Consider the following 10,934-nt stretch of genomic DNA (forward strand, 5'->3'; position numbering starts at 1 on the left):
GGTGAATATCAGTTGCATGCCAGTGTTTGGTAACAATACACTGTCTGTGTTTCTTAGTTTGTTCATCTGTTGCATCGCTTCCCATGATGACCCCTCTTCTTCGGTGTAATGCACCAGGAGGTTTAATTTAAATAGAAAACTGGCATTTTCCTGATCACCAGCCAAAGAAATCATGAGGAGAGTGTATATGAAATATTTGCGTTCATTCTGTTTTCACCCATGGGAGCACAGTCTTGCCTTCCAATTAATAAACAAAGCAAAATTCTACTAATGGATCTACTGTCCCCAAAGAATTTCATCGCATGGTTTAATGTAAAGGTGGTGGCAGTGAGCAGGTAACAGAGAAAAGAAAATGCGTTGGATTACATTCTCACGAAGTGTCAGAGGTGAAGGTCTAGCCCAGTGTTATTAGACTTGATGCTCAGTATGAAGTTAGGTAAAAAGCATTTAGGTCTAAAATCAAACCCATGGATGATAAAAAAAGAAGTGACTTTTTATGTTCCAGGTACACCAATGAACTCACGGTGGATACCTGGGACGGTATCCTTGTCATCTAACTGGTAAAAAGGAACCATTAAAAACTTCTTTATAGGCAAGTTAATTTACCATTACAGATGATAATTGTTAAATGATTGTGAAGTGATGCCAGAAGCACGTTCTGAAACTGACATCCCGCTATTAGCTGAAAAAATATTTTTGTGTCTATTTTCTGTGATGAAGGAATTCCTCTATGCTGAGCCACTTATTGAGCACAGACACATGATCCAACAGGACATCATCTGATCAAAGCTGAGGATACCTGGCTTCAGAGTATGAGAATAATCATAAATAATCACTGCTTACGGTCTATCTGGTCTGCAAACACTTCCCCATAGATCATCCAATAAGGCATGTAAAAAATGTTTTTCGCCAGCTTCCACGAAGGCTCCTCATTGGGGAAGAGAATCGCCTGTCTCGCGACACCAAAGCTCATCAGAACCACCAGCATGATGATGACAAAATACATCATGTCTATCATCTGAATGTAATGACAGGAAAAGAGAGAGAAAGAAGGGACAAGAATTAGAGGAATTTATTTGACCATATTCCTATCATTATATGCTGCAAAAAAAGTTTGTACATCTTGGAAACAGAAGTTTCAAAAACAAATTTTGGAAAACTGTTCTTAGTTTTATATGTAACAAATTTTGTTTTGGTCTGACCCAGTGTTGATTTTAAGAACAATTTAAATGTTACGAATAGGCTTGAAAATACAAGCTACCATCTGGTCACACCAGTTGATTGAACAAGAACAGAGGTTCGCTGGAATCAGGAGCCTGGCCTGGGCAAGGGTCATGAGATGAAGTATTGTTTACAGGTACCTAGTGGCGGCTGTAACGAAACAAAAGGAGGGTTATTTTATTCACTGGTAGTCACTGCCTTGGAGCAAAGGAGGAAAGCTGCATCTAACATAAGGAGTAACGGGTGGCAGAACAGCCTGTTACTGCCACGTAACGGACACCACGGTGGTAACCAGTGAGGAAGAAAAGCTGTGGTACTGGCTGGACTAGAAATCAGCTTGGTGGGGGAGTCTGACGAAGGCCATATTAAAAAAAAAAAAATGCAGGTAACACAGACACTTGACTCTATTCTTCTCCATTGTTGAAGGGCCTCATCAGCATATGCACAAATTTAATTAGTGCTTGCAAACAGTGCCTACCCGTTCAAAGTGTTCCGGAAAAAGTGGGACAGCAATCCTACGAAATGCTGAACAAAGGCTGAAGATAGAAGAGGAGCTGTGCTAGAAAAGACCCTCCCCTCCAGAAAGCAGACCAATGGGCATCAATACAGCAGAGATGCTTTATAACCCAAAATGAATGTGAAAAAATGGGAGTCCCTGGCAGATCTCTTTAAATCCTTCAGCTACAGGTTTACTTACAGGTCTTTAGTTATAAGGCTTGTTACAACAGAGCCGTGTCTCACACCTTTGGAGGTAACTTTTGCCTCTGGCCAAAACTCAGCCCAAAACTCCTCTAAATATTATGAGTTTTAATCCTTTTGGCCTCTGGATTTTCTGGTTCAGCTGCATTTTGTGCTCCCGGTGAGGCAGGTGTGCAACCAACCTGCAGCTCAACTGGTGGCCTCATGACTCCACGGTGAAGACCTGCTGCAGCTCAGGAGCAGGGCTGCTCATGAGAAGAGCTGGTGGAAGAGAGAACTCATCTGCAGCAGATAGATCTGCATGGCTGCAGGGGTTCTTCAGTTCTAAAGCACAAGGACAAGGAGCGGAGGTCAAAGAGACACGGGGCAGGTATCTAATGGGGAAAAGAGAGGGATGCAAAGGAGCAAACAGAAAAGGACGTTCTCGTATTTACTGAGAGAGGATGTAGAAAGACCCATGCAGGGCAGGGCTCTAGCAGGAGAGGCTCAGGGAGCTGCAAAGAAGAAACTGAGGACAAGTCCAAAAAGCAGGAGAAAACAAAAGTCTTGATATAAAAAATGCAGGAAAGAAAGAACAACAAAAAACTCCCCAAAACCTGGGGACATGAGAGAATAAATGCCTTAAAGAGTTAAAAACCAGACAAGTAAATCATCAATATTCTCCAGAGCATTAATCTCTGAAGGAAAGCTGACTGAAGAGGAATTCCAGCCCGTTGTACCTCAGAGAGCATCCTGAAATGGGAAAGCTGCATAATTACATTTAGTTCTGACTGCTTTTAGGGAAGGAGTCTGGAGATCAACCTGGTTCCTCCTTTCTCCTGTGATGAACCTTTGTTTCAGGTAGAAATATGTAACATGGAATGATGTAATATAATACCTATTTTAAAATGTCACGCAAGCAAATAAACCTAATGAGAATTTGGTGGCAATTTAAGACTATTTCTCAAATGCTTCTGCTGTTTCTGTTCAGGAATCACACAGGTTTGACCTCATTTTGCAAGAAATAAAATTTTCAGTGCTATTCTCTGTCCAAGTTGCACACGAGCTTTTCCCTCTTTCAACTGGGTATTCCTCTAAAACCTTGGTAGCTTGTCTGAAATCCAGTGACACAGATGAGCGATTGTCCACGGACGCTGATGGGCATTGCATCAGGCCTCTGGTGCCAAACTACAATTGCTATTTTAAGAAGGCAGTGGCCATTTCAATCATTCTGAAGAACCTGTTAGGCACCTGTGTAACAAAGTGGTAAAACGAGGAACTGTTGGTACAGTTTTATAAACAAACTCGCTCCGTTTCCCCTTTTTTATTGGCAGAGAAGCTAAGAAAATGCAGACATTCCGACACAGTAGGGGAGCTGATACACCTCTCATTCTCTGGACATGCCGCAGTGATTTCACTTCAGTCCCACATCAAAAGGGAGTGAGTCTATCACTGAACAGAGATCAGAAAAGCACACCATAATAAGCATATTCTGTGACTGAAATTATTAGGTAATAATAAACTTGCCCATTCATCTTCCCTGTCCTGTCTTCACCTTTGCTTTAGCTTTTAATCTTCCAAAGCCTGTTCCTGCCCCTTGCTTAATTTCACTTGTGTTATTTGTTCACAGTGCCCAGAGGTAAAACCTGTTACAGCTATTTTGTTGGATACAGAGCAGAGGCAGGTGAAGAGAAAGTTCCTTAGCACTGAGAAGATGGAGAGAGTCATCTTCTTCCTCCCAAGGCTAAAACTTACAACCGCAGCTCAGGATAAAAGCTTGCTAAATACAGTCTGTTGAGCTGTGATGAGCTTACTCTGCAGAAATACGTATAACCAGCTTGATGTTCTCCACAGTACTGAAAGGTACCTGCAAAACCATGAAATTAAACAGACAGAACCCAAGGAGGTAAACGGAAACGTGATTTAAACAAAGATACACAAGGGAGCCCACTGCAGCCTGGAAATAGCAGGAGCAACTCCCAGGGAAGCCTGTGTGTGGTGTGAACGGGCTGGCCATTGCACAGGGCAATACGCTGGCCAGAAAACAGCTGCAAGAGGCAAATTTCGGTAACTCAGACCAGTTAGGCGTTGCATGTGCAGGCAAACTGGATGTGTCAGAGTTGCTGAGTGCATGGGAAGTTGGATGAGGTATGAAAATCAAATAACAGGAAGACACTTAATAAAAGAACTTCCCTCCTGTAATAGCTGCCCACACCTTCAGAGTCCTTTGGTAGCTAAATTCAACACCCTCTGAGTGGGTGCTGAGCCTACAGAGGCCAGCGATTTTCCTGCATTTTGTGGTGTGAACGGGCTGGCCATTGCACAGGGCAATACGCTGGCCAGAAAATAGCTGCCAAGAGGCAAATTTCGGTAACTCAGACCAGTTAGGCGTTGCATGTGCGGGCAAACTGGATGTGTCAGAGTTGCTGAGTGCATGGGAAGTTGGATGAGGTATGAAAATCAAATAACAGGAAGACACTTAATAAAAGAACTTCCCTCCTGTAATAGCTGCCCACACCTTCAGAGTCCTTTGGTAGCTAAATTCAACACCCTCTGAGTGGGTGCTGAGCCTACAGAGGCCAGCGATTTTCCTGCATTTGTTTTCCACAGAAAGTGGAGTGAGACTTGATTTGTTGTACATGTGAGGATAACAAAGGAATGGAAATTATATTATTTTCCTGATTTCAACCACTTCCTTTCCGTGTTAAGCCCAGGAGAAAAACACGCCACTGTTCATGCTATTGGTGAAGCTAGGCTCCCACCAGCTGTCCATATCGCTGACTACTAGAAGTTTGTTATTTGTGGCCAATCTGTTAATTACTGAACTGGTTTTCAGACTTTCAGCCTTTGCTAGCACCTGAAACTTGGCAGCTCTGAAACGTTTTGTGCATGGCACCAATGAAAAATACAACAGAGTAGGGGGGTAGTTGTTTTTATAGAGTTTTACACACTGTGTACTGTGCAAGCCCTAGTGACCACCAGATCCTCTGATGGAAGGACATAGTACAGGTGGGTAGGAAAGAAACAGATGATAATGCAGTGTATTCTTTCTGGTCTTTTCTCTGTCCTACTGTCCTCCTGCTGTAACCTCCAGGAAGAACTGCTGAGTGTTTTCACCTCTGTACTCTAGAGCTCTGCAAAATCCTTCCCATCGACATCCTACTGGCTTCCTTGAGAGAAGGTTGCCCACTTCAATATCCTGTTTGCAGGACATAATGATTCAACAATCACCTTCTTTTGAATTTTCCCTTTATCTCTTTTTTTTTTTTTAATTATTATTTTTTCATGAAGATGTTCTTTCTTTGTAAAATCCACCACTGTGGCTCTGGAGTTGAAAGCCGGTAAAACGAAGGGTGGCTAACTGGAGATATATTTTTCATTTCAGTTTTATACCTGCTTAAGAATCACCGAGCTTGTTGTGACTTATGTAATATCAATATCCATCCACGCACGTCCCCTTTTCCTGTGATGGTGAGGAAGGGGGCTGGCTCTTTTCTTTAAGGACCGTGGCAATACAGACACGACAGGCAGCCTATCTGGACTTGCCAGCTATTGTTCACATCGCAATCCGACAGCAGTAATGTTTGTATTTAGAAGAGTTAATATTCAGTTTCTTTTTTTGCTGAGTGCTAGCTTCAAGGGGTTTTTATTCTGTTTTTTAAAAAAATTAACCTTATATCCCAGAATGTGTGAAACAGCTATGATTTACACCACAAACACTGGATAACTACGTAGGAGACATGAGGATGTATATTATCTACATGGACAGGTACTACTCAAACGTCAGGGACATGTATGTGTGCATCTGTAAACTCAGCTGTTTCCTCATATGAGCAAAATGCTGCTTTGATGCAACATTTCTACTGAAACATAAACAGAAAAAGCCAAAAAGTTGAAAGTTATGCATCTGGCAGCAAGTATCTCTCGGCTCCTCCTGTATGCATTTACTATCACGTAAGCTACTCGTGCTCCTGCCATGCTGCGTAAATGTGACGTGGGCAGGGCACAGGGGCTACAAATGGATTTCTCATGTCATAAGGACACGCCTCAAGAGGAAAGATGGAAGAACACATGGATATGGAGCAAACTACAGAAAGGTCACAGTCCTCGTCATACACGTTATAGTTTTGAACATACCAGGCCTATTATAACACACTTTCTTTGAGAGTCTCAAGGTACCACATACTTTTTTTTCCCTTAACAAATCACCCTCCTTTACAACTAGTAGAGAATTGGAGTGGTCTATGTTTTCTGCAAACGAGGCACAGAAGTGTGGCATGGTTGGCTTTGCTGTTGAAGAGACATCTCAGAGAAAGACAAGGAATACATCATCTAACAGACCCGGAGAGTAACAGTCAATTCTGGGAGTCTGTGCTGAGGTTTTGATTCAATAAGACACTATTTCTAGCTTAAATGAAAGCAATAATGTGTAAAAAAATACAGATAAATCTGCAGTGATGTCACTGGTCAGAGGCATTTAGTCAAAAGCATGCTGGTAAAACATAGGAGTACACCAACTTCTCTTACCATTTTCCCAATCATCATAACATACGGTCCCAAATACTTGTTTACTCCAAAGATGTCTAATAACCGTATATACCAGTAGATGATGTTAACACAGTATATCACTCGGCCGTCGCTCCGGAGTGGCAGATCTTGCAGACGGAGCACCATACCGACAGAGAACAGGAGGATAGCTATGAGATCCGTAACGTTCCAGTACTCCTGGAGCCAAACTTTTACTTTCTGCAACAGTTTCCCAGGCTCTGACATCAGTATCTGAAGGACAGAGCACACGGAGAAGAAAGGAGCTGAGCTGTCTTAATTTAATATAACAAATATATACCACACAGGTCCGATGCAAAGCTGATAAACTCCTATCATACAAATATCTTGTATATATATGTATATACGTATATATACAATATATATGTATATATTGTAAATATGTTCTCTACGATTTTTTTGAGAAATCTTCTATTTCAGCCATTCTTAGCCTATATGTATGTGCAATACACTAAAAAGGATGAAAACCTCACTTGCTCTAAAACCCAGTGAAATCAGAAGAAATACGCATCTGTCTTTCTGTTTTTCAAAGTTATTGTCCCTTCTTAGAGTCTTGGAATAGAGAAAAAAATGTAGAAAAGTATTTCATCAGAAAATTCACATGTAAAGAGGCTCTAGATTTAAAGAAAATTCTTCTGCAATGTATATCAAACTGTCAAGATATAATTAATAAACATAAAGGTCCAGATTTATTATTTAATCCAGGGAGATACTCGCTACAGCTTGGACCTGGATTTGGAAATTAAGTTCCACAGCTTAAGAATATAATTCACAAAAATAATTAATTTCTTACCTTAAGGATTCGTGATCATTCTATTTGCAAGATCATTTGGGAGACTTGATTGTTTTCCTGAATTACTGTTGAAAATATTCCTCAAGTGATTTCTATGAATAATTTCCAGCTTTTAGTGAGTTAACAAGCTGTTTGTTTTAATTTTCTATATTTAGCCTGAGAACATTTGAGCAGACTCATGCAGCTCCTTAAAAAGCTGAATGCCACACTTATAATTTTCTTATAATTCATTTTCAGAATGAATTTTAAGCTCGTCTTCTGTGAACACTCTCCAACATCTGCTTAGAAATCCGTTATGACAAATGGTCTTGATAAACTTTTGTGGAAGGGACAATCTGGGGGTGAATGATAGGACAGAAAAGGCACACACCATTCCTGCGGCAGCCTCCCACCTACTGAACCAGCAGTACTTTGTCTCCATCAGGGCTGCAGAGTCCTCGTGTGGCTGCTGCCACTGTCTTCCTTCTTCTTATGGTGAGTGAAGTACACTCATGGGCCACACAAGTAGTGTCTTTTCCTCTTTCAATTTATAATGTAGAGTGTTTCATTTATTATGTACTGTGTTTGAAATCTGTCTTTGAAGTCTAAGGAGCTGCAAGATCACTTTTAGTCTAGTCCTCAAAAGCGTTTCTTGCAGAAAATACAAATATAGGTGACAACCAGTTCAACCCAGAGGTACAAATATGTTGCTTCAGCCGAGGTAAACGGGACTTGCACTCCCTCACATCAGGGCTGAATTTGGCCTGTGGCATCATTGCGGGATAAATGTGCATTTGACCAAGTGAGACGGGCACAGCAGCAGCTTTAAGCGTGAGACACCACCATGAGGGGCAGGGGATGGCAGAAGACCTGCACACTCTCCCTACAGACTGAGCACCACCTTAAACGCTCTGTCTCTGCTCTACGTGCCCACTTTACCATCTTGAGGGAGATGCATGCTGTTGCTTGACATAATTAGCAAAAATGTTCAAGATCAAAAGGGGGGCATCCAACTAGAAATGTGCTGCAACACTCAGTGTGGACCTAAATTTCCCCCTAGTTATGGGTGGTTCTATTTAAAGCCTTTCCATGAGATACCTGGACAGACAGAACAGCTGTAAATTTTGAGTGAACTCCACCTGGGGTTGGGTAGGGACTCTAACACCAGCGTTTTGGTTTTCAGGCTATCGCCATGTCTCTGTGTCCATTCTGTTATGGCATAGCTCATTTTCCTCTCCCTGAAACATACTTCAGCTTCTGGGCCACATTTCAAGGAACATATCCAAGCGTTAAGATACGTCAGAAGACTGCCCCGTACTTGTGAATGCTATTAAACGTGCATCACACAGAAATCTAAACAGAGAAATTCCGTGGGAGAAAGAAAGAAAGAGACATTCTTGATTTTAAAAGGGAGGAAGATAGATTTTTTTAGTGCTATGTTTCTAACAATCCATCTGCTTTTTTGAGAAAAAGCAATTTTATGATAAGCCTGTTCATCAAAAATTATCCTGAGAAAAATAATAAACCCAGATATTAAAACAAAAATAAAACCTCCAAAACCACATATTTCTTTTTTATTGGGTCTTTTCTGGTTGGGGTGATTTTACCTCTCTCATCTTCTCTATTCCCAGAGTGAAAATGTATGAGATGACAATCCACTCCTGCGTAGACGGCCAGCGATCCATCTTCACTAGCACTATGTAATTGAACAGCATCAGGTAGCCTATGTATGCCAGCTATAGAGAAACAAAATGAGTATCAACACACGCTGCATGTGTATGACTGAGACAGCTTCTTGGGTCTGATTTGATATTCCTAATTCCACTGCAACCAGAGTTAGACGTAAGAACAACCGGTCAGGGTTCTGGGTTGTCTGAAAAATCTCACGCTAAACCACAGTGTGAGTGTAAAATACAGTGTGGAATCTGCAAAAGACATGTGCAAAAAGTCCTCTCCTCCAGCTACATCTGCCACACCAACAAAACTGTATTAACACAGTCCTCCAGGATCACCCCACAGTGACCAGGACTCTGATACCACTATGCCAACTACTCAACTAAGTTACCTAGGTAAAGATTTCTCCTTCATTTGCTTCTAACACCCTTTACTCCTCTAACAATTCTCCTCTGTGTTTTTTCTCCCTGTTCACCTAACCTTGGCTGACTCCGGCATTCCAAATCCTTTCAGCACAATCCTTCTCTGGAGAAGCCCCTAGGGATTGCTAGTATAGTTCTGACCTAACCTATACCATGACTCTTCTCCAAAACACTGCTACTCCTACTCACATTGCTGCAGCAAATAGCTACACGCAGCCAAGGAATTCATTTGCCTTATACTTTTTGGAAGTATTTACATATGACTATGTTACCTGTGGAAAGTGTGGATTATGTTTTTAGTTTCTTTTTCCTCTCTTTCTACATGCTGAATGTAATGAAATGGTCAGCCAAAAAAAGACAGAATGGGAAAATTGCATCATCACGTTCATAGAAGTCAGAGGAACCTGAGTGTCACACTGGAGCACGGCCTGTCGCAAGGGGGAATGGCTGTGGCTGGAGTCTGTGGTGGCCAGAATCCAACTGCCTGTTTACTTTGCCTTTCAAACCACATCCCTACAAGAAAACACATCTTAAGCCAAATTTATATCAGAGTTCTGTCATGAACATTTCAGTCATTGTGGCATAAAGCTTATTCCACACATCTGTATTTCGATACAGTTCTTCTCTCTCAGCTGCGTGTTGCTTACAACTATTGTGTACTTGGTGTCAGATTTAAGATGAAAGAACCACAGAGGGGCTTGAGACTTTTGGGTAGGATTATTTCACCGTTCAGCAGCTCACAGAACAGGATGTATAGTCCTGTTGAATTCGTTAGAGAATTTCACTTCTGCTCTGTGTAGAAGCCACAGGGTTCTGGCTGTTCTTTCAGTTGCTATTTGAAGGACACTGGAGAGAGTTCTTCACATTGGCCATAACGTGCCGAGAAGACAGACAGCCGTACCGCTGCTTTTTGTCTACGTAAAACAGAGGAGGGAACGATCTCATTTGTCTTTCAGCTGGTGTGTGATGATGGATTGCAACACTCAGGTCTAGAGACTGGTCCTCCCTCACCACTGCTAGAGGAAATGGAGAGCAGTATTGGCTTAGGTTAGCATCTAGGGTGTCAGCTGAGTCAGCAGAGACCGGGCAGGCAGAACTGCACTGCCCTAGCTGAAATGACACCTTCTACTAAAGCCAGGTGATACTGTCACCTAACACCCCTTCTCTTAGATCTTATTATTAATTATCAGCAAATCTTACTAATTTTGTTTGACTCAGCAGCCTTTGGTGAGCACTTGCAGTTAGTATGGCAAAAGAATAGGGACATTAGGTTCACAAAGGTGACAAACTGCAAGACTGTCAGGGTAAACAGGGGCTTTTTCTTGGTTTTCTTTTGAGGTGTTGTGGGTTTTTTTGTATTGTTTTCATTTTCTTTGTTGTTGGTTTTCTTTCTGGTTTGGGATTTTTTTTTTTTTAATTCAACTTTACTGAAAACTGCTGAAAATCTTGCTTGGAATAAAAAAAGAAAAGAAAAAAAGCATCTTGATTTATAAATAAAATAATGCTGAAACTGCAACACTTTAAGCCAAGAAACAAGCCCTTCAGATAGTGAGCGACATCCTCCTTCTCCCTCCCCAGATCTTGCTCCTGCCTTTCAGCCG

At 41.6% G+C, this 10,934-nt stretch overlaps 1 protein-coding gene across 1 annotated transcript in view; it reads right to left on the minus strand.

The window, feature by feature from the left end:
* LOC104494897 (transient receptor potential cation channel subfamily M member 3-like) overlaps positions 1-10,934 on the minus strand; it is a gene marked incomplete at its 5' end in the record, with an annotated part of 32,101 nt that overhangs the window by 17,869 nt on the left and 3,298 nt on the right. Inside the window, 3 exons of the mRNA XM_010137793.1 lie at positions 844-1,018; positions 6,427-6,678; positions 8,845-8,973. Of these exons, the coding sequence (XP_010136095.1) occupies positions 844-1,018; positions 6,427-6,678; positions 8,845-8,973 (556 nt within the window). The remainder of the gene's footprint in view (positions 1-843; positions 1,019-6,426; positions 6,679-8,844; positions 8,974-10,934) is intronic.

This window comes from Buceros rhinoceros, unplaced genomic scaffold, assembly GCF_000710305.1.
Source record: "Buceros rhinoceros silvestris isolate BGI_N320 unplaced genomic scaffold, ASM71030v1 scaffold37866, whole genome shotgun sequence".
Taxonomy (NCBI): domain Eukaryota; kingdom Metazoa; phylum Chordata; class Aves; order Bucerotiformes; family Bucerotidae; genus Buceros; species Buceros rhinoceros.